Source organism: Gymnoscopelus microlampas (assembly GCF_963454915.1).
Source record: "Gymnoscopelus microlampas genome assembly, chromosome: 22".
Lineage (NCBI taxonomy): Eukaryota > Metazoa > Chordata > Actinopteri > Myctophiformes > Myctophidae > Gymnoscopelus > Gymnoscopelus microlampas.
This window is the reverse complement of record NC_139959.1, coordinates 13,033,684-13,058,999: the sequence shown is the minus strand read 5'-3', so window position 1 is coordinate 13,058,999 and position 25,316 is coordinate 13,033,684. Positions and strand designations below refer to the sequence as shown.

The following is a 25,316-nucleotide window of genomic DNA, read 5'->3' as shown; positions in this document are numbered from 1 at the left end:
AACAACATTTCAGTCGCTCTGACCTTCATCAGGCATACCTGATGTTTGTTTTTTTTGCTTTTTGTGAATAGTGTGCAGGATTCCTTTTTTTGCTACACTCTCCTGAGTTTAAAAAACAAACAAACAAAGATGTTTTTCTTTTGTTTTCAGAAAATGTCTATATTTATTATGAGCATACAGTAAGCTACGATTCCTCTCTGAAAACAAACCGTCTCTTCTCCAACTTTCCACAGGGTATAATTACTGGTGCCTCTTGTAGATGCTTGACAACGCTGAAGTTTACAAAATAGGAGGACCACCTTCTGTTTAGGGGGATGCACCGTCTTTATCTCAACTCATGGCTCACTGGTCTCAATGCTAATGGCTCTTTCTTTAATCCCTACCCTCTCATTCATCTCCATCTGCTCTTCACAATATACAGGGGATTAATACGTGAAATCTGTACACATAATTTGTGCTGTATGCTTGGTGTACTTTCTCTAAAAAGTGAAAGTAGTATTAAATAGGTCTTTAAGTTGGTCTTTTGTGTTTTATTTATCATTATTTATTATCACTGAGGCCATTATAATAACAATTAGCAGTTTTTATCCACATTCATCGCATCGCTTACATGTTTAAGTCATTTTTCTTTTTTCATTATTGGCCATCCACAGAAACCTCACAATCTAAAATCCACTCATTGATTGTTGGAAAACCTCAGGCCCAAAGCCTGATTTATGCCAAAGTTATGACCAAAAGTAGCCAGTATACAGTATCTATGTTATTACTATAGATTCGTTGTTTTTGGTCCGCGACACCGTTGTGCAACAAAGTATAATTGGGCTTAACAAATTGCAGGTGTGTTTGACAAAAGGTCAGACAACCAGCATTGTTTTCTATTCAGTCTGTAATGGGTCATCTGGCCATGTGCAGGAAACAATGCTTTCTGCATTCTTGAAGGTCCTTAAACCATGCTGAACCTCTGCAACAATTATAATTTAATTTAGGAGACGTAAATGAAGGTCTGTGTGTGTGTGTGTGTGTGTGTGTGTGTGTGTGTGTGTGTGTGTGTGTGTGTGTGTGTGTGTGCGTGTGCGTTTGTGCGTGTGCGTGCGTTTGTGCACGCATGTGTGTGTCTGCGTGTGCTTGTGTGTCTTTGTGCGCGCGGTAGCGTGCCTACTCCTCCACGTGGTTCTCATTACATCTCTATGGGATGTTTATTTTCTCTATTAGTTCCTTTTCCTCCATTATCAACATCTCCATCAAAATTGCCCCAAACCACTGCCCCATCAACACACGTGCATGTGCGTGCGCTCGCTCGCACACACACACACACACACACACACACACACACACACACACACACACACACACACACACACACACACACACACACACACACACACACACACACACACACACACACACAGGACAAGTGATGTGGAAAATGATTGATACATTGTGGATGCCCTTTCAAAACATTGTGATTTCTACTCTTTCATCTGTATCCTTCTCCTTCATCCTCTCATTCTGTTTATGTGGCTGTCTGTCTCCTTTCGACCTTCCTACCTCGTACTGTACAATTACTGTACATACTTGAGGTGTGTGTGTGTGTGTGTGTGTGTGTGTGTGTGTGTGTGTGTGTGTGTGTGTGTGTGTGTGTGTGTGTGTGTGTGTGTGTGTGTGTGTGTGTGTGTGTGTGTGTGTGTGTGTGTGTGTGTGACTTAAGCTGCATTCTGGGACAGACACATTTTAGATATCAAGCCAGTTAATTGGAAATGGCATGTTTCAATTTCATTTTACCCTGATTTCAAGATTTATGTTGAGAATGAGATTATGGCAAGGGTGAGAGTAAAGGTTAGGCATGTATTTGTAAGGGATAAGCTTAGGCATAGTATGAGTTAGCATTGAGTTAGGCATGTAGTACGTGTATGTGTTAGGGTTCAGATTAGGCATGTATTTGTTAGGTTAAGGTCAAGGTAAGAGATAAAGTTAGGCATGTATCTGTTAGTGTAAAAGTTAGGGTTGGATCAGTTATGGTTAAGTTTAGAGTTAGGAGATCAGAATTTGGTCCGAATTTATTGATTCATTTTCGAGGGGTCCTTTACACACAAATAAAACATTACAAACAATACAAATACACAATACTCATAAACAAATACTGTTAGCTTGCTTAGAAGAAAGAAGTGTGGGAGTTACAGTAGTTATTAATAAGTTACTGTAGTTGACTTTCTTACTCACTGCGTGTACACAGAAGCAAGCTCATTCCCATGCATAGATGAAAGCGCCACAGGAAATAACCCGCAACCAACAACATATGTGTTTGATTTGACAGCAACATTTTTGACATTTCAACAAATTGGTTTGTGTTTATTCGTGTGTTCGTGCGTGCGTGCGTGTGTGTGATCTACCTTCTTGTGTGGTTAAAATATCCCCATTAAAACAGAAAAGCCAGACCTCAGGAAATACTTATTTTTAGGGTTAGTGTTGGAGTCAGCGTGTGGATAAGGTTTGGGGTTAAAAGGTTTGGCTGCAGTGGAAACGATTAAATTAAGATAAAGAAACTTTTTTTTTTTTACTTATTATTTATTTCGGGGTGCAATTGTGATAGATTCAGAATCTATCTTTTTTGTCACATCACATTACAAGTAAGGTGGGTGAAATTCTTAATTGTGTAGGCCCATTATTGCAGTTAAAAGATAGATGGAGAGTCATATCAGAAAATAAAGAGGAGAGGGTGGGCATAAAGTGCATAGTATATGACTAATCTGCATAATAAAGTAATGGAATACCTATTATGTGACTAAAGTGCATAATATATAAGAGTCATGAATGTACGTACATAAAAGGGAGTCCTTTTAAAACACAGTTCAGTTCAGTCTGTGCATGGCACCAGGCTTAGCTCTTATTAAGCAGTCTGAGGATGCGGGGGCTCACTCTGAATCTCTATCTATGTAGATATTATAGACGGATTGGGTCAACTGTATTTCGTCATTAGTTGAAGTTGTACCTTACTTTGTAAATGTATGTGTATCTAACTTTCTCGCTTTGTCTCTCTCTCTCTCTCTCTCTCTCTCTCTCTCTCTCTCTCTCTCTCTCTCTCTCTCTCTCTCTCTCTCTCTCTCTCTCTTCCTCACTGCAGGCCACACGTGACACCCTCACGACTCACTGTGCGTCCCTGGGTGACTCTCTGAGAAAGGAGAACGAGCTGGCATTGATCATGGATGGTCAGACACTCAAGTATGCCCTGTCCTTCGAGCTGCGCCAGGCCTTCCTAGACCTGGCCCTGTCCTGCAAGGCTGTCATCTGCTGCAGGTACAGTCGAATGCATGACGCACGCACGCACACACACACACACACACACACACACACACACACACACACACACACACACACACACACACCCCTTGTACTCACACGCCAAGAGCAAGCAGCTATAAAAGGGGATGAGAGAGAGGATGTCCTTTGTTAACGGAATTTCTGAAATGATCTGCTGTGTTTGCTTTGGTTTATAAGATGAACAGCACTTTTAAGCCTCCCCACCCCCACTGCCGTTCCTTTTGAGTCTGAGGAAATCAAAACGTACACACACACACACACACACACACACACACACACACACACACACACACACACACACACACACACACACACACACACACACACACACACACACACACACACACATACGTACATCTGCTCATCTAAGTCACTCAGAAAGGCTCAATAGGCTCATGAGCCACACACTTTGAACCTCACCTTGGCATAATGCAGGATTAAGTGTGTGTGTGTGCGTGCACACGAGAGAGAGTGAGTGCATGTGTTGTTGTTTGTAAAGGTTGCCGCCTGCCCTGGGTCCAGTAAATGAATGGGGATGATAAAAGGCTGGCATGCTGCTCGGCGGGGGTAATGTAATACACCACATGCTGCGTGGAAATGTCAAAGTCATGACTCACATAACTGCCCGCTTCCCCCGGAATGGACGCGCACGCACGTGCACATGTACGCACCTGCACACGCACGCAGCTAATGTGCACGGTTAGTGTTGATTCAACAAACTAAACAATGGACCTGACCCAAATGTACCCATAAAGCAGTGGTTCTCAACCTGTGGGCCAGGAACCACTGGTGGGCCGTGAGGATATTGCAAGTGGGCCTGCAAATAAATGGCAAAAAAAACGAAGATGTTAACCCATTCAATCCGGGAACGCATCTACAAATGTCTTCTAAATCCTAACAGTTTTATGAAAACCGTATGTTGCTATAATAATATTATAGCAACATATGGTTATTATCAGTGGTTCTCAATCTTTTTCATGTCAAGGACCCCCAAAATAAAATTTGATCGCAGACCCCCATCTCAAAATATTTTGTTCCAGGGACCCCCAGAAGCAAATATTTGAGTTCAAAATGTTGCTTTAAAAATATATACCGGTATATTCAAAGATTTGCACAAATCTTCATGATTTTTCAGAAATAACAGATCTACAAGCTCATATGAGCTTGTGATCTGCTATTTTTGAATAGCCAAAGTATAAAATAATGGCTATAGCTAAAATCTAAAATGACACAGATGCGTTCCCGGATTGAATGGGTTAATGATAATGTAACATAAATTTTACACAAAATAATTATCATAATCTTCATAACCTTAAAATGAATGAGTTTTCATTGTGATACTGATAAATAGGAAATTATATACTATGTTAGTTTCATTGATCCAAGCCGGAGCACCATCTAATCGGGCCCTGATCCAGAAATGGTTGAGAACCATTGCCGTAAAGAGGGTCCATTGTGTTAAATGAACATGAGGACTTTGCTGTGCTCTCTGCTCATAGAATGTTTACTGTGGCTGTCCTTTTTTGGTCACGTTTTCTTCAGCACCAGCTGGGATGTTAGCATTGGAGTTTCCACTCTGCTTTGCCTGTGCGTGCATGTGTGAAAGTTTGTGTGTGCGTATGCGTGCGTGTGCCAGGACGACTGGGGTAATTGACTCTCCCTTGCATAAAGGCCATATCCGGACTCGGGTCTCTGAGGTCTCTTACAAATGGCCTCCAGCTCACCTTCTTCTATTCTTACCTCCATCCCTCCTCCGTATGTCCCTTCTTTCATTATCTGTCTCTCGCTGTCTCTCTCTCAGTGTCTGTCTCTCTCTTTGTCTCCCCCTCTCTCTCTTTCTCTGTCTCTCTGTGTGTGTGTGTCTCTCTCTCTCTCTCTCTCTCTCTCTCTCTCTCTCTCTCTCTCTCTCTCTCTCTCTCTCTCTCTCTCTCTCTCTCTCTCTCTCTATCCCCCCCCTCTCTCTACCCCCCTCTCTCTCTCTCTTTCTCTCTCTCTCTCATCCTCAGCTCACCACCCATCCGGCCAGGGCTGTCAGGGCTCTCTTGCTGTGTTTGCGTGTGTGAGCACAGCACTGTACTGTTAACAAAGGGCTAGTGCTTAATGGACCAAAGCTTTTAATGTGAAGAGGTGTCGCTGAGAAATGGTCTTACACGTGTGTGTGTGTGTGTGTGTGTGTGTGCGTGCTTATGGCAATGAAGTATGTCTACTTGTTGCCCAATGACTGGCTATGTGTGTGTGTCTGTCTGTGTGCATAATCCAGTATAAATATAATTGCATTGAGTAGGTGTAAATGAAGCATTTAAAGTGTGTGTGTGTGTGTGTGTGTGTGTGTGTGTGTGTGTGTGTGTGTGTGTGTGTGTGTGTGTGTGTGTGTGGGGGGGGGGGGGGGGGTCAGTGGCTGTGGTGCCAGGCATACTCACAGGTGTTTGTTTAAAGGAGGGATTTTGAGTTGCTTATTTTCTTCCCTTTTTCACCATGACGCGCATTAAGACTTTCATCTTTACAAACCACTTAACACACACAACCCAGACAGAGATCAGAGACAGACGGATGCACAGACAGACAAGTATGCATGTGCGCGCACACACACACACACACACACACACACACACACACACACACACACACACACACACACACACACACACACACACACACACACACACACACACACACACACACACACACACACACACACACACACCAACAAAGAGTCACAACTCATCCCATCCCTCAGCCCTGGTTACATAGGCTAAGTTTCTCTCTGAGGGTTTCCCCTGGAAATATCCTGTGTGTGAAGTTGTGTGTGTGTGTGTGTGTGAGAGAAGGGCAAGCGGACCACCCAGCTCTGTGGTTTCAGCTTGACCGGGCCACGATCCTACTTATGTATTCACAGCAGAACAGACCATCTTTATGACCCTTAGGCTTCCTGCTTGCCTCAGGTGTGAGTGTGTGGACTGTATACTGTACAGTATGCAGGAGAGAACATACAAACTGTTCACAATTAACTTTTTGCAGTGTTCTTATCAAAAGTATCGCACCGTGAATGCATGCGTGCAAGACACACGCAAGAGACAAAACAAGTGTCAATTTAACGCTGAAAGTCTTTTATAGAATGCATCATTGTGTGCATGCAGAGCACAGTACAGTGCATGGTTGGGGTTCTGTTTACATACGGACATCTCTGAGAAGTTGAATTATTATCATTTGCCTTTCTTCTTCATCCAATTGGGAAATCTACCTTCCTGTGCGTGAAAATAAACAAAACTTTTCACATTGGTCAGGTCCTTTTGCTAAACATCCTCAACTGGCTAATAGGCCCGATGGAGGGCGCAACTGTCTAAAGTTTAAAACCTTGAAAAGTCTTAACAAATCCGTCATACGTGCTGCTACTTTTCACCCTCTACCAAAATGTAGGCCCATGTGAGTAGAAATGTGCGTTGAGCTGGCAGGAATTATGAAGTCATATTCAGTGTTTATCTATGACCCTTCATGCACAGTTTGTTCTTGGGTTTCCATAGCTCAGTAGTTTTACTTTGAATTTTACAAATGTACTGCAGAAATGTACTGCAGTTTCTGTCACCATCTAATAGTTATAAAATGCTTAATGCTACATTAGGGCAACCCTGTTATAATAATAATAATAATAATAACTTTATTTATATAATAAAGTTATGTTGGTTGCATAAGTCTTAGTGTGTGAAGCCAAGCCACCTCTGATGTTCCCATTTCTCTGGGTAGGTCAACATGATCATGACATGCCATTGGTTCCAACGGCAGAGTTCAAGATTGGGCAATGCAGAATGGAACATCATGTACCAGGGAATGTACTGTGTGAATTAGAGTCTTGACTTCAAGGTTAAATGATAATTCTGATCCGCACAGTTCTGCTGATGGACCCTCCTGTGTTTCTCATTTGTCTTTTTCCTAGTCCTGTTTTTCATCTATCTCCTTTTCCTCCTTTTTCTACTTCCTCCTGATGGCACTCTCTGGTGACAAGCTAGAAGACTTATCTAGGTCCTGTTACAATTTGCGGACAGGTGCTCTTTTAGGGCGGTTTTGAATGTGTATAGGGAGTCACACTGTTTGATGGCTGGTGGTAGGGCGTTCCACATGTTGGTGGCAGAATAGTAGAATGGACGCCGGGAAGTTGAATTATAAAGTATAATAATATGTTTTAATGCCTACGGTTGTCTATGGACAGAGTGTGACATAATGGGAAACCCAACACAACAGCAGGCTTCTGTCACCGAGCCCCAGGCAACGATGTGTAACAAAAAGACACTTTCATTGTCAGCAGAGAGACAGAACCGGTTATGGAGAGAGAGACGATGGGTGATACAGGTCAAGAGGGTGGAGTACCTCTGGGACCTTCATGAACACAGACATACACACACACGTACACCGACACGCACATGCATTGTGTTAGAGGGAGGCACAGACATTACACTATACACAGTATATATATAGAGAGAGAGAGACAGACAGATAAAACACATGTACTTGGCACACACTGATGCAGACGTATGCACATATTCACAGCCACACCATTACATGCACACTCCTTTGCCAACGCACACACACACACACACACACACACACACACACACACACACACACACACACACACACACACACACACACACACACACACACACACACACACACACACACACACACACACACACACACACACACACACCATAAGCTCTCCAGAGCCTTATTAGCAGGGCTGTGAATCATAGTTTCCTACCTGGTGAGAACCATATACTAACACCACCACCTGTGTGTGTGTGTGTGTGTGTGTGTGTGCGCTGCGTGCACGTGTTCACGTGTGTGTGTCTGTGTGCATGTGCGTGCATGCCATTTACACATCCATCTCTCCCTGTCTGTCTCTCTGTTGTCCATCTGTTCCCTTTACTTACGCCTTGGTTCATAGTCTCTATTCTTTCTCTCTAGTCCAGACAGTGCATACATACGGTACACTATAATACAGTATATCCCCAACTGTGTGTTTGCAGAGTGTCTCCGATGCAGAAGTCCGAGGTAGTGGACATGGTGAAGAAGCACGTGAAGGCCATCACACTGGCCATCGGGGACGGTGCCAACGACGTGGGCATGATTCAGACTGCCCACGTGGGAGTGGGCATCAGTGGCAACGAGGGCATGCAGGCCACCAACTCCTCCGACTACTCCATAGCACAGGTACTACTCCATAGCACAGCTTACTACTCCATAGCACAGGTACTACTCCATAGCACAGGTTACTACTCCATAGCACAGGGTACTACTCCATAGCACAGGGTACTACTCCATAGCACCCTACTACTCCATAGCACAGGCACTACTCCTGGCACAGCTACAGTACTACTCCATAGCACAGGTACTACTCCATATAGCACAGGTGGGGGACGCATCTCAAGGAGCACACTTCATACATACAGTGTATCATCGCATGGAAACCTCATATGTCCAAAATAGGGTTGGGATCCAGAAACGAAGGAACCGGATCCGACATTGAGGAACCGGAATCGGTTCCATCACATTTGGAACCATTTACGGGTCCATTTGGTTCCATTTGTACCCTCTCAGAGTCACAGACTTCTTAGGGTCCATTTGGAACCCCCTATAGGAATCCTTAAAAGTAACCCTTAAGGTGTAGTGGACATAAATCCCTGAATCTTCGGGAATCAGACCGTTGAGAGGGAATCGTTAAGGAACCGGAATCGTTAAAATCCTAAAGGATCCCAACCCTTCCTAAACTGTTCCTTTTTATTATTTATATTTTTTAACTATTAAAATGGTGAAGAGTTAGTAAATCTGCCATTTTCACTACTTTTGTGCAACACTCTTGTATGATGAAGCAGGGCATTAATTTACTCCGAAATTTGGAGATACAAGGTTTCTGCCAGACAGCAACGATGTAGTGTACTGTATGCAGACAAGACAAGTAATCTCTCAAGAACAGATTCTGCTCTCCGCTTGAATCTGTCGGGGGGGTTCGTCATATCGCGTACGCACTGGCCTACAAGTGGGCGTGCCTTCAGATCAGGAAGCAGGCCGCGCTTTACCCAATCAAATGTAATGGGCGGGATTTACGTGTGTACCGATCCTTCCCCACTAGAAACAAACCGAAACTAATTTAACAATAGCGTCCTCGGAGCAGACAAAACCACGGAAAGATATTCACATTTTAACTTTCTCTTTCATCATAGAAACAAGTGGGCTTATAACCAAAACGATCCATGTTCTCTGGGAGAAGTGGTGTTAGTGTTCCGTGAAAGGCTGAAGGCAGACCAAAACCCCGGTTTCCTTGCGTACGTGTGCTACGTCGACTTTCTCCCAGAGCCAAGTGAAGTGAGAAAAACAGCAGAGAGCGCTGTTTTTCCTTTACATTTGGCCATGGGTTCCCAGATTGCAGACATGGTTACTCACAGACAGCATTATCTACAGAGGGGTTAATTTTCGTATTACAGCAGCCTGTTGCAGAATAAAAGACTTTGAAATTGAATGCATTTGTTTGTTGGAATTCTGCATCTGCACCCAGAATCACAGTTACTGTACAATAAGTGTAAGGTAAACCCTACTGGAAACTTGTAATTCAATATCGGTATTGGTTTTCGTATCGGTATCCGTCAATTTGACCAATGCGAATAATCGGATATCGGCCAATATTTCAATATCATGCATCCCTCTGTATATACATTTTCCAGTGCAATGTGAAACTGTGTAATGCACAGATGCAGAGAATATATACACAGCTCAGAAGAAGCACAAATATGTAAACACAATGTATAATTTACAGAAGTATTAGAGGGTGTTGCACAACATGAATGACCAACGTGAATGAAAATGACCAAGATGTGTATAGTAGGTATGCAGTACAAGATGTACAACTGTTTTGTACGTGCAGAATGCGCTTCTTTACACAATGTTGCATACAAATGTGTCAAAAGAGGCATTACATATGCATGACACAGGCGTGTAGAATCACATTACTTTATGTGGTTCATCATCACAACAAATGCATAAATACGCCAACACATGACTACGCAAATGCCTAATGCCTCAGAGATGCAGCTATTGTTGGGATTTTGTGTATTCGGTAAGACAAACGAAGAATGCAAGCACACACACACACACACACACACACACACACACACACACACACACACACACACACACACACACACACACACACACACACACACACACACACACACACACACACACACACACACACATATACACACACACACACACACACAGGGAGCTGCAGTAGCATCCATTCCACAGATTATTACTGGTAGCGCAACCAAGTTGATTATTTGCATGTGTGTCTGTGGGCAAAGGAGAGCATGAGAGCGGAGGTGAGGTATTCAGGGGTTGTTGGAATCTAAGAATCTTGTCTCTCCTTTTCTCGCACACACACACACACACACACACATACACACACACACACACACACATACACACACACACACACACACACACACACACACACACACACACACACACACACACACACACACATACACACACACACACACACACACACACACACACACACACACACACACACACACACACACACACACACACACACACACACACACACACACACACACACACACACACACGTCTGCTCTCTAATTTGACTTTCTGCATTTATCTCTTGCCCCTTGGGTATCTGCTATGACTTATCTCTCTCTATCACTCCTAGCTTTGCTTCTCAAGGTACCGCAACTTTGTCCTACGTAGAAATGTTTTCTTTCTTTTCTTTTCCTTTCTGTTTGCTCTGTATTTAATGTGAGCAATTTGGCTTTTATCTGAAATGATGTTAAAGGGTTAGTTCAGATTTTTTGAGTATTTTCTGTAGGAAATACTTACCATTAATGTAGTGGTTGCAAAGGTATTAATTGATTGCCCGAGTCCCGTGGTCAGAGTTATGGTCCGTTTCTGATAAATATGAAGTAGTTCCGGTAGATTAGTAGATTTGGTGGGGGCCGCTCATTAAAAATAAATAAATAAAAAAAACTAACGTAATTTGTATTGTTGACCTGTTTCTACCATATAGAGCAAGTTTCGTTCAATTTCGACCCCTCTGTCACATGGTACTAATGTTTGTGTCCAGAATCACTGCGCCGCGGCAGCCTACTCACGCACAAAATATATGACACAAAAAATAGTACCATGTGACGGAGGGGTCGAAATTGAACGAAACTTGCTCTATATGGTAGAAATAGGTCAACAATACAAATGACGCTAGTTTTTTAAATGTATTTATTTTTAATGAGCGGCCCCCACCAAATCTACAAATCTACCGGAACTACATTCATATTTATCAGAAACGGACCATAACTCTGACCACGGGACTCGGGCAATCAATTAATACCTTTGCAACCACTACATTAATGGTAAGTATTTCCTACAGAAAATACTCAAAAAATCTGAACTAACCCTTTAAATGTGATTAATATGTTCCATTCTTTCTCTCCCTCCCTCCCTCTCTCTCTCTCTCTCTCCCTCTCTCCCTCTCGCACTCTCTGTCTGTCCCTTCCGTGTGATTGGCAGTTCTGCTACCTAGAGAAGCTGCTATTGGTCCACGGAGCCTGGAGCTACAACCGTGTCACCAAATGCATCCTCTACTGTTTCTATAAGAATGTGGTTCTCTACATTATAGAGGTAGGAGCTCAGCACCATGCCCCCATCTGTCCAACACACACACACACACACACACACACACACACACACACACACACACACACACACACACACACACACACACACACACACACACACACACACACACACACACATGCACGCACACGCACACGCGCACACGCGCACACACACACTGTTACATTAACAGAGACATTTTGCAGCTGTTTGTGGACTTGCTTGACAATGATGGATGAGGTGCCCCTCCGGTGTCTGCTTTCTGTCTCTATTACACACACACATACACACGTGTGCGCACACACACATACCCAGAAAAAGTGTGCACATCAGAAGTGGCGAGACCTTGAATCCAAGGGTTGAGCACTTTGTCTGCATGTCTTTAATGTGTGTGTGTGTGTGTGTGTGTGGTGGGGGGTGGCCGTAGTTGTAGCTTGCTTTTCTTTAAGGGCATTTGTCAGCTGCAGTGCCCCTCCTCACTCCTTGTCTGTCGGACATTAATGATGACAGCAGGTGCAGCCCTGTTTGACCATATTCACACGGCGGCCATTTTACATTTACTTCATAGTCGGTGTGGGGGGGTTTGGGAAACCCCACAGTATGAAGTACTGTAAGTGCAAAATGGCCACTGTGTGAATATGGGCAATGGTACCCATGACTTCCGGAGTACAGGCTGTCTCTCCCCAACGTGTGTGTGTGTGTGTGTGTGTGTGTGTGTGTGTGTGTGTGCATGGTTTTTGTTTAAGTTTGTTTCCATTATCATCTCACACTAGGTTTGTAGACAGCCTCTGTCCACTTACCAGAGACGGTGTCAATGAGTAATGATGAGTATGTTAGTGAGTGTTTGTGTTGCTGACCTCACCCCCCAAGGCTGTGTGCTCCACTGTATATCCCAAGAATGCTACAACATCCACCAACCCCCCCCTATCAGCCCACAGATCAGCCACTGTCTGCTGTATATACTGTATATAATGTGTGTGTGTCTGAGCAGGCGTTGGGTGAAAGTTTGCCTCAGGCCAGAGTCACACTTAAGACATGTGCTGCATTCAAGTGAATTAATAAAGGAGCACTTTGCCCATTTTCAACCTTATCTTCATGTAATTGGTCCTCATTAATGCTCATTATAAGATGGCACCATTTCTGTCTACTCGCCCTCTGTGTCTCAGAGGGGGGCCGTGGACAGTTGAGAAACGTTCCTTCAATGACATCATCATCAGTGAGGATTCCTCTTAGCACGCTGAACTAGAAACCATTGTACTTGCATCAATAAAAACAGTTCGAAATCTTGTTTGACATTACCACTGATAACGACGACGAGACACGCACACACACACACACACACACACACACACACACACACAAAGTTTGGTGAACTCTTTCAATCTTTCTGTCAGTATCTCCCTAGGGTGGTCTACCACTCCTCTATTGTCACACTCATCCCCTCTCATCCCTCTGTTTGTGCTATAGCTCTGGTTCGCCTTTGTGAACGGTTTCTCTGGACAGATCCTGTTTGAGCGCTGGTGTATAGGCCTCTACAATGTGGTGAGTTTATACTCTTCTCTATCACTGTCATTGTTGATGAATTGAATACATAGGCCCACAATGGAAACAAGTCCCCAGGAACTTTTTTTTTGTGTTATCCTTTTAGCCTTAACCCATTAAGACCTGGAACTGTGTCATTTTTAGATTTGAGCTAAAAAGCATTATTTTACACTTTGGGCTATTCAAAAATAGCTTGTAGATCTGCTATTTTTGAAAATTCGTGAAAATGTGTGCAAATCTTTGAATATATATATTTTTAAAGCGAACATTTTTAACTCAAATCGGGGGGGTCCCTAGAACAAAATATTTTGATGGGGGTCTGTGGCCAAATACATATCATTTTGGGGGTCCTTGACATGAAAAAGATTGAGCACCACTGATATAGAAACATAGGTTTTTCAGAAAACTGTTGGGATTTAGGAGACATGTAGAATCGGCTTCAGGTCTCAATGGGTTAATGTCTGACTGTACCTCGTGCCATTTACATTTTGACTAATAAAGTATTCAATCAATCAATCAATCAAAACTCCAGTACTCTTTATGCCTCTCTCACTTCTATGTCATTTGTCTCCCTGTCTCTCTCTCTCTTTTCCCCCTCCTCTCTCCCTTGAGTTGACATTTGCGTTGCCATCCGCCCGTCTCTCTCTCTCTTCCGGTATCTCTCATTCTATCTCTCTGGATTCAGTTTGTGCTCTTATCACTCTGGTTCCTGCATGCCAGGGAGCTTTGTGTGTGGGTGGATACCTGTATGTGTCTCTTGGTCTATCTTCACTCTCACTGCTGTGGACTTTTTTTTTTTTACATTTGACTGCAAATGTATGCGAACCCCTCCAGCCCTCCGTCTCTGGGACTGGTGGAATTCCTTTTGACGGTGTCGCTCTGATTGCAACATTGATTGGCCAAAGCGGCGCATAACAAGCTCTGGCTCGTGTGCACGTGAGAGTGCACAGTGTTTGCCTTTGGGATCATGGCATACATCAGTGGTTCCCAAACCTTTTTTTTAGCTCAAGACCCAAAAGATAAATAAGATGTTTGCCCGGGACCCAAACTAGTGAAAATAGCAGATCTACAGTTTTTCCATCTAATTCATGATATTTCTTAGATTTTTGTATTTATTTATTTATGGAATTCTTTTGAAAAATGTTTGAATTTGTTTTTCATTTATGATTATTATTTTATTTGAAAATCTTATATAAAACTAATATTAAAGTAAAAATGTAGGAAACAAAAAAAAAAGGTATATTTAGTCGCGACTCGCTTGGAAACCACTGGCATACATTAACCCATCATGTGTTTTGATGCTTGTTTGTATACTTGCGTGTGTGTGTGTGTGTGTGTGTGTGTGTGTGTGTGTGTGCATGTGTGTGCGTGCGTGTTCATTCATTCCAGATCTTTACTGCACTGCCTCCCTTCACCCTGGGGATCTTTGACCGTCCGTGTAGCCAACAGAACATGCTCCGTTTCCCCCAGCTATACCGCATCACCCAGAATGCCGAGGGCTTCAATACCAAGGTACACACAGACATGTTTGTATTACTATACTTGTGAGGACATCGACATTAAAATCATCGACTAAAAATAGCAGATCTACAAGCCCAAAACCTTAATATTTTCCTAATTGTAATACTAAATCAATCACACACACACACGCACACGCACACGCACACACACACACACACACACACACACACACACACACACACACACACACTGGATATAGCCATGGGTTGCAACCAAAGCCAAAATTAAATCATTATTCTGTCATTTCAGCTCTGTGTTTGACTTGTTGTGCCTTGTGGTTTGCATTTGCGATGATGATTGAGTGATGCCTGCTACTTGTTTGGAACTCCAGCGGGTAAACAGGACTGGCATGGAGGCTCACACGTCACCATGGCAACCTTAATTAAATTCATAGGCCCAGAATAAGGAAGTCTTTCATTTTTAGAGGGCAGACCAGCAGCAGCCGTGTGTGTGTGTGTGTGTGTGTGTGTGTGTGTGTGTGTGTGTGTGTGTGTGTGTGTGTGTGTGTGTGTGTGTGTGTGTGTGTGTGTGTGTGTGTGTGTGTGTGTGTGTGTGTGTGTGTGTGTGTGTGTGTGTGTGTGTGTGTGTGTGTGTGTGTGTGTGGGGGCAGTTATTGGCGGTGATGCCAAGGACACAGTGCCAGTTGTGTAACTGTGAGGCATTTCTGTTTGTGTGTGCTTATATGTGGCTGTGCACAGTTTGTGTGCACGCCTTGGCATTGGTTTTGGTTTGCACTGACTTTCTCCCTCCATCTACTGTATGCCTTTCTCTTTCCAGGTGTTTTGGGGTCAGTGTATCAGTAACGCACTGATTCACTCTATAATCCTCTTTTGGTTTCCGCTCAAAATGCTAGAGCACGGTAAGGAAGTCCGCCTGATTAACACTCATTAACGTCCTTGTGCAGCTTGTTATTAAACCTCAATGCTGTACAGTACATCTAGACCTTTGTTTGTGTTCTCCACAGACTCTCCCTTCCCCGACGGCCGCGGAAATGACTACTTGTTTGTAGGAAATATGGTCTACACTGTAAGCATCCTTGTTATTTCCCTCTGTGTGTGTGTGTGTGTGTGTGTGTGTGTGTGTGTGTGTGTGTGTGTGTGTGTGTGTGTTTATACTGTAGTTTGTTTCTTTGTGCACACCTTTCTGTGTGTTTGTACGCTTGTTGAAAGTTTTTGTACGCTTTATTTAATGCACATTTATTTGTGTGCATCCCTGTGTGTTTGCATTCGTGTCTGTGTCCGTGCACCATCATGTCGTCCAGCCCCCTCATGGGCACATAGTCTGGTCTAGTCAGCCTGTCTCTGCTCTCCATTCATAGTCCAGCTCTTCCCTCCATCCTCTCCTTGCTTTTGAGTCTCCCTATATTATTCAGCTCCCTACACTTAACCCCCGTGTATACTGTATGTCAGTGATGTTTATTTGTTGACGTTGCTCGTCTGTGTGTGTGTGTTTGGATTATACAGAGCTCTGGGGGTTCTGAGTGTTGCATTACGTTGTTTACAGCAGATCATTATTTGTTACCAGTTAGTTACCAGCCGTGACAGCGGGCTGGTATTGTTTTCACCTTTTGAAGTTGATTTCTCTGTGTCTACACACCCTCCCCCCGTCTGTGTTTGTCATGTGTATGATAGATTCTGTCAACGCAATAGCGTCACAATCTTGCAGGATGCAGTCACAAAACTTGACAGATGTGTTAGTTGAGGTCATAACGAAGGCCGAATTTGAAGATGGGTGAGGTCTGTGCAAGGGTGCCAGAAGTAGGGGGTAAACACATATAGAAACCTAGATACCTCGTTGGCCTCTGCAGTTCATTGGAGCATCGCGGCCGCCATCTTGGAGAAGGCAAGCTTCCTGACTACTGGCCAATTACAGCGTGTCTTTTCCGGGATTTGTCAGAATCTAGTTGTATAAAAATATCCTGTATATTTTTATGCAACTAAATTCTGCCAAGTCCCAGAAAAGACGCGCTGTGATTGGCCAGTAGTCAGGAAGCTTGCCTTCTCCGAAATGGCGCCCGAGATACAGACGCCTCAGAGCCGGAGGAGGCGTCTACCTTTATATGTCTATGGGTAAACAGACCAATGGCTAGCTGTTACCATACTGTAATAACAAGCTATCCGTCCGTGGACCCTTCTCACTAAGTGTCTTTTAAAACGGTTTTCAAATATTTGACCAGTACCTCATGAAAATACAATTATAATACTGGCTCAGTAGTGTCAAACACTGGTCTTCCTCAGTCTATATCCACCTGTTTCCTAGGCTTTTCACTGTGTTCCACTTCCTGTCTTTTGATCCAATGAAATCCAATGAAACCGGTCAGATGACTAATGATATCCAATGAAATCCGACAGGAAGTGGAAAACACAAGCCTAGGAAACAGGTGGATAGTATAACCCCCCCTCCCCCATGGAGGGTCTAATGGGTGAACCCGTCCCATGCATGATGTTTCACCCATGAAAACCAAAGTCACTTCTCTCATGTCAGGTGTTTCAGTGCATCACGCACATTTTTGGGGTCTCAGCTTGTGTGATCCCATTGCAAGTTGGACTCTAGTTGATATTTATCACCTCCGGAATTGTCAGTGAACAGACTCTTTTTCTTTCTCTCTCAGTACAAAAGCCAAGGTAACAATTATTAAAAGACACAGAAATTAAAAGAAAGAGAAAGGAAACCCATATAGGGCTTATACAAGGTTCTCAAGTAAAATACTGACCCCTCTTCTTCTCTGCCTGTGTGTAGTACGTGGTCGTTACAGTGTGTCTGAAAGCTGGGATGGAGACCACCGCCTGGACCAGGGTAAGAGTTCATGTCGGCCCACTCTTGTGCACAACATTCTTGCTTGTAAAAGCATGAGTGTTCGTTAAATCCAGTGCAGTGCACTGTATTAAACCATTTTCACTCACTGATTAGTCATTTAATTGGGTAAGACTGTATACTGTATAAAAGATAAAATAAAAATGATAAGTGCTGGTCAAAATGCATTATAAGCTCAGCAGAACAGCACATTATAACTACCAGGTAACATTTTACTTAAAAGTCGTATCTATAATGCATCATAATCACATTTATAATGCATTATAATGCAATTTTAAGACTTCATAACACTTAACAGTTATAAATGTTTCTGATTATGCATAACAACTTATAACAAACACACTTATAACTGACTAAGTTATGTGGTTAGTTATAATGTGCTGTTTCGCTTAGCTTATAATGCATTATGACCAGCACTTATTTATGTCATAAATGTTGTTACATGATTAAAAACATTTATAATGAGTGTTCCTTATAACCGCATTATAACTTGCATTTACTTCCATTAAAGCTGTTTATGTAAGTCAGCCTCTCTATGTACGTACACTGTATCTGTCCGTATCAAAAAGAGAAGACAGCTTTGCATTACAGCTAGCTTGCCATCTTCATAGCTAGCCAAGACAATGCATTGACTGTGGTCACGTGGCTATGGGTTGGGCGTAACCATGTGTTGCGCCCATCCCAATGTATGTCCACTGTTCGGGCAGACAGAGGGGCGTTGACACCCCCCGTCCGCTCAGCTGTCTGCACAGCGCCCCCCCGGTAATGAAGAGGGGTCCCGCCGGAATTCACACAGTGTCCCCTTACAGCGGGACACATAGAGTGGCAGAAAGAGAAGAGAGGAGAGGAGAGGAGGAAGTCTCAGCAACAAGGTTGTCTATATTCAGACCGTGTGTGTAACTATTTGACCTCATTCTCTCTCTCTCTCTCATTTTCTCTCTCTCTCTCTGTTGCTATTACTTTGTTCTTCTCTTCCTCCCTTCTCTACCTATCTCTCTCTTTCTCTGCTGTAGTTCTCCCACCTGGCGGTCTGGGGCAGCATGATTCTCTGGATGCTATTCTTCGCCGTCTACTCAGCCATCTGGCCATCGATCCCCATTGCCCCTGACATGCTAGGCCAGGCAAGTCCCCTCTCCATTAACACATGCCACTCATCTAAGCAACCATCTTCTGTTCTCTCCTCTCCTCTCCTCTCTCCATCCCTCCATCACCCCTCCCGGCTTGCCGGGTACCTGGCGCCTGTCTGACGCTTCCCCCTGGGTGTTCCATGTCGGCACGGCCGGAGCCCCCCAGGGGAGATTTATGCCCCCGCCAGCCCCCATCTCCAGGCTCCTTGCACCTGCTGTGCTGTCACCCGAGCCCCAGGCTTTTACGGCCCACTCTGGAGGTGTTGACTCAAGAGGGTGGGCTGCTGCCGCTGTGTGTCTGTGTGTTGGGGGGGGTGTGTATGTGCAAGGGTCCATCAAGCGTAAGAAGGGTGTATGTGAAATCCCTTGATTGAGGGTCCCGGAGTCGGTGGGGTGTTCCCTGGAGGAGAGTCGGGGGTGTTGGGGGGGCAGTGTCCACCACTGTGCTGGAGGAGAGTGGAGGGGGGGGGGGCGGGGGGGGTGGCTCCCCCGCTGTGAGTCGAGTGAAAGGAGGGCTGCTCATCAGGCTGTCTCAGCCCCACCACCCCCCACCCCCTGGCCTATTAATTCAATTTGTGTCAGAAATCAGGAATGCGGTCAAATAACTCTGCAGCTGCTATGGTCCAACTGGGGACTGGTCAGAGATACTCAGCCACCCCCCCCATTCTCTCTAACAACCCTATTACCTCCAGCGGTCTCCTTCCATCTATGTTTCCATCTGGCCATAGAGGGACAGGCAATGGAAAAGTAAAATTGTGCCTATGTTACTTTTTTTTTTCAAATGGAGAGAGAGAGATATAGACAGACAGAAATTAATACAGCGTAGCGTTCTGGCGCTGTGTGATTTGTGGTGGTTTGTTCCGTGGCAGAGGCCGACAGTGTGTCTATGGATATGACAAAACGGAGACAATCTACGACGAGTATGCCTCCAAGGTGCTTACGCAGCCTATTTCCCAGTGTATTGTGTGTATGATGTATGCACAGTGCCGCAGGTGTTAATCCAAAACGGACAGTCTGTCTCGGTGTATCGGTGTACGTAGGTGCTGCTCACAGACACACTGTGTGTGTGTGTGTGTGTGTGTGTGTGTGTGTGTGTGTGTGTGTGTGTGTGACTGACTGTGTAGTTGAATATAGTCTGTATCTTTAGTTGTGTTTCCAGCTGTCTCAAAAAAGACTTAATGCCTTTTTTCCGGTTGAATTTCGAGATTTCCCCACTGAATATCAGCTGTAGCAGACTCTGACTCACAAGCCCTGAACTATCTCTATCTCTGGACTGTATAGCTCCAGACCTGGGACTGAGAAACCACATGATATCAGTTATTATATAGTCCCAATTACAGTGGTCATGCTGCATGGGAATAAAGTGTTTTACAACCGTTGACTTATAAGGTTCATGTCTAGAGACCCAAGACTTAAGCTTATGAAATACTATACTGCTAACTCTTGGCTTAACCACTTAAGCCCTATATACATCATCGTACAACGAATGCCGAAAATACAAGCTGTGGCGCAATGGCGTTAGGAGCTTGTAAAGGTTTTTTTACTACGGTATAATGACATGCCCAAAATAGGGACGCCAGCCAGGTTAAAAGTGGTTGAAACAATCAGCAATGGAGAAATTGTATAGGCAATAAATAGGAAGACAGAAATAATAGGCACTGGCCGTAACAGGCAAGGACAAGCAGAGTGAAGGATCTAGCTGCCTAGAGATATGTCGTCGGGAAAGACTTGATTGGAGATAGAGTGGGAGAGACAGATTGAGACACTAGTTAGGAGCGTGATTAACCCCCAGAGAGACAGGCTAAGGGTAATGGTTAAATAGACCGGTGGGATTTCTGAAATATGTGATTGTTAGAGGCATTTGGGGGTAAAAGTCGGGAACCAGGCCATTTTACATAATTCAAGGGTGCTGAATCAGAAAAACACGGTTCCCAAGCAAAATTCTTAGTGCTTAACCTCCTAATTTGCATATCAAAATGGCTGCCGATTTTGAAGTATTTCTTAAACAACTCTATAACAAAGCAAGCAAATCTGACAAATAAAGTGTATATATTTATGTTCTGAGGGTCATACAATGTGTGGAAGATATTTGTAATGTAATAAATGTAAATAAATATGCAAATTAGAGGCCACCATTACATAAAATGATGTACCGTAGTACTCAAACGGTGCAAAAGGTGCATCCCCCTTATTTTGTTCCTAATTATCTGTATTTTTGCCATCCTTAGGACATCTAAAATACATACTTTTTCCCCATGCTAAATGTTTAGTTTTTGACCTTCTAATCTGCATATTTGAATGGCTGCCAAATTGGCAAATTCGCACCTTTATCTTCAATAACTCTGTGGCCAGGCAAGCAAAATTGACAAATGAAGTGTCTATATACATTTTCTACAATGTGAGTAAAGAATTTGTAAGTAATATAATATGATAATATAATATAATATAATAATCAGCCTACTCCGAAATATGCAAAATAGCGGCCCCCATAACAGATAACGGTTTAGTACTCTAAAGATACTGTATTGGCCATTGTTGAACGAAAGTCTAGACACTAGACCACATTCATACAAGGAGGTTGATCATCACTCCGTTGCTGACATGCACACATGGCTGTGCATCGTAACCCAGATTTCCGGCATTTGCAACGACGTGTTGTGCATTGCTTATGGCATGCACATGAAATCATTTCTATAGGCTATACTAGCATGGAACAGGTTGGACTAGGCTAGAGTAGGTTGTACTAGACTCTAATACTCTCTATTAGGCTTTACTAGTCCCTTGTCAGCCCTGTAGATACTCAGACCATAGGGACTAACCACTGTGTACACAGGCCATAGCTTGTGTGTGCACGAGCAATAGTTTTGCATGAACCTTTGTAGACCATAGTACAGATCTGCCTTGTACAGCCTAATATAGCCTAGTACAGCCTAGCAAAGCCTACTAGAGATTAAAAAATCACACCCTGTGTGAAGGTAGCGGCGCCTTTGATACATTTTGTCATGACCAATCAGAACGTTGACGCACACGGACAAAGTCAGGTATAGAGCGGCTAGAGCCGCTAAAAAGCCTATTAGAGACCAGTAGAGTCTAGTACTGTACAGCCTAGTACATCCAAGACTAGTCCAGCCTTTTGGGAGAACAGACTAGGGGAGGGTGGTATAGGCTATACTAGCATGGAACAGGCCGGACTAGGCTAGACTAGGTTGTAATAGGCTGTACTAGACTCTAATAGGCTCTATTAGGCTGTACTAGGCTCTTGTCCGCCCTGTAGATCCTCAACCCATAGGGACTAACCACTGTGTACACGGGCAATAGCTTGTGTGTGCACAAGAAATAGTTTTGCATGAACATATGTAGGCCAAAGTAAAGTACTGCCTTCTATAGCCTAATAGAGCCCAGTAAAGCCTAGCAACGGCTGCTAGAGCTGAAAGCAGACCATTAGAGCCCAGCAGAGACTAGTACAGTAAAACCTAGTACACCCAGGTCTAGCCTAGTCCAGCCTGGTGGGAGAACATAATAGGGGAGGGGGTACCAGGCTATGCTAGGACTGATAAGGCTGGACTAGGATAGATGAGGCTGTACTAGGCTGTACTAGACTCTAATAGGCTATATTAGGCTGTACTATGCTCTTGTCAGCCCTGTAGATCCTCAACCCATAGGGACTAACCACTGTGTACACGGGCAATAGCTTGTGTGTGCACGAGCAATAGTTTTGCATGAACCTTTGTAGACCATAGTACAGATCTGCCTTGCACAGCCTAATAGAGCCTAGTACAGCCTAGCACAGCCTACTAGAGCTTAAAACAGCCTATTATAGACCAGTAGAGTCTAGTATAGTACAACCTACAGTAGTACACCCATGACTAGTCCAGCCTTTTGGGAGAACAGAATAGGGGAGGGGGTACAAGGCTATGCTAGGACTGATAAGGCTGGACTAGGATAGATTAGGATGTACTAGACTATACTAGGCTCTATTAGGCTGTGCTAGGCTCTTGTCAGCCCTGTAGATACTCAGACCATTGGGACTAACCACTGTGAACACGGGCAATAGCTTGTGTGTGCACGATCAATAGTTTTGCATGAACCTTTGTAGACCATAGTACAGATCTGCCTTGTACAGCCTAATATAGCATTGTACAGACCAGCACAGCCTACTGGAATTTAAAACAGTCTATTAGAGACCAGTAGAGACTACAACATCAAAGCCTAGTACACCCAGGTCTAGCCTAGTCCAGCCTTTTGATGGAACAGACTAGGGGACGGCGATATAGGCTATACTAGCATGGAACAGACTGGACTAGTTAAGACTAGGTTGTACTAGGCTCTATTAGGTTGAACTAGGCTGTGCTAGTCCCTTGTCAGCCCTGTAGATACTCAGACCATTGGGATTAACCACTGTGTACACGGGCAATAGTTTGTGTGTGCACCACCAATAGTTTTGCATGAACATGTGTAGGCCAAAGTAAAGTACTGCCTTCTATAGCCTAATAAAGCCAAGTACAGCCTAGCAAAGCCTGCTAGAGCTGAAAACAGACTATTAGAGCCCAGCAGAGTCTAGTACAGTAAAGCCTAGTACACCCAGGTCTAGCCTAGTCCTAGGACTAGGCAGTAATAGGCTGGACTAGGCTGTACTAGGCAGGGCCCATCGGGGGTGGGGGGGGGACACAAGCCTGTATGGCAATCAACTGAAAAGTTAGGCTACATAGCTTAAACAATTTCAGCCTTTCCCTGTTGGCCGTCTAAGCGCATCTAGGAAGTTTCATAGGTTTTCGATGCTGGGAATTGGAGTTATGGCTGTTTAAAGCCCAGCCAATAGGAACACAGAGGGGCGGGGCTTAATACATTTCAGCTAGTCCCTGTTGGCCGTCTAAGTGTACCTATAGCCATCCCCATCCCACTCTATATAGTTGTGTTGAAAGTAGTTTGTGTTCAGTTATCAGTACCAGTTCTGTGGCTCTAACTCATTCTGGGGGTGAGTTATACATGGGGGCAATTTATTTTTTGGTCATCAGGGGCCAAATGTACCAGGATTTTTCCATGATCTAAATATGTATTTTAGATGTCTTAAGGATGGTAAAAATACAGATAAGTAGAAATAAAATAAAATAAGGGGGATGCGGATGAATCACTTTAAGTATGAAACCGTTTTCTGTAATAGTGGCCTCTAATTTGCATATTTATTTACATTATTTACATTTATTTACATATATTACATTATAAATACCTTCCACACATTGTCTGACCCTCAGAATATAAATATATACACTTTATTTGTCAGATTTGATTGCTTTGTTATAGAGTTATTTAAGAAATACTTCAAAATCGGCAGCCATTTTGATATGCAAATTAGGAGGTTAAGCACTAAGAATTTTGCTTGGGAACCGTGTTTTTCTGATTCAGCACCCTTGAATTATGTAAAATGGCCTTGTTCCCAACTTTTACCCCCAAATGCCTCTAACCTCCTTATAGAAGGCCTTTTTTCTGAAATCCCTCCTGTCTAAAAGGTCAGCGAGGCTGACTGCAGCTGGACTAGACTGACACACAGCCGTATAGTGCAGTCACTCACTTAATCCATGTTACATTGCTGGAGCGTCAGTATTGAAGTCCTATGGATTCTGTGTACAGCTGAAATGAATGGGTCCCTAACAGATACAATATCGTCACCTTCTTAAAATATGATTTGTTTGAGGTAAATAATATTTTTGCCTAAATCAGCTCCTCATAAAATCGCCTATATCGAAAAGATCATGCTGTTCCCGCCCCAGTAGTATAAATGGTCTATGTCAAGAAGCGTGACCCAGGCCATTTTATTTTGCCTAAGTCAAAGACAATGTGAAGTCAAAACACAAATAATAATTAAAAAAAATAAAAAAAACACACAAATTGGCCTACGTTATTTAATCCTCTTAGTCTTATGTTACATAACTGACAGAAAGTGTTATTTGTATGTCAACAGTCATACATTGTTATAAACTTGTTGGGTAAAATTATTAAGAAATATCATATATTTTTGGTTCTGTTTTCTGAAAAACTTGAAACAGATTACATAGGCCATTATTTTAAGAAGGTGACGATATGTAATGTTAACGCTTCAACATACATAGAAAACTGTGGAAATTGGAGTTGCTCATTCTTTAGGTCTCGCTGAGTTTTTGTAGTTGGAATAAGTATGCCATAAACGCTGGTATTCATTCTCGACATGCACAAATTAACACCACATTAGGTAGTTAGAGACCATCTGTGATTTCACATAATGTACTATTTAGCATCATAAAGAATAAACTTCCAGCTTTTGCTATTTTTACATGTCGC

General features: G+C 43.4%; 1 protein-coding gene across 8 annotated transcripts in view; it reads left to right on the top strand.

Moving 5' to 3' along the window:
• Nucleotides 1-25,316, top strand: part of atp8a2 (ATPase phospholipid transporting 8A2) — an 84,498-nt gene that overhangs the window by 50,291 nt on the left and 8,891 nt on the right. For all 8 annotated transcript variants that reach the window (XM_084049117.1, XM_084049116.1, XM_084049118.1 and 5 more), the window contains 9 exons: nt 3,122-3,294; nt 8,340-8,523; nt 11,893-12,003; nt 13,465-13,539; nt 14,929-15,051; nt 15,838-15,919; nt 16,025-16,086; nt 17,800-17,856; nt 18,888-18,995. In XM_084049117.1, the coding sequence (XP_083905243.1) occupies nt 3,122-3,294; nt 8,340-8,523; nt 11,893-12,003; nt 13,465-13,539; nt 14,929-15,051; nt 15,838-15,919; nt 16,025-16,086; nt 17,800-17,856; nt 18,888-18,995 (975 nt within the window). The remainder of the gene's footprint in view (nt 1-3,121; nt 3,295-8,339; nt 8,524-11,892; nt 12,004-13,464; nt 13,540-14,928; nt 15,052-15,837; nt 15,920-16,024; nt 16,087-17,799; nt 17,857-18,887; nt 18,996-25,316) is intronic.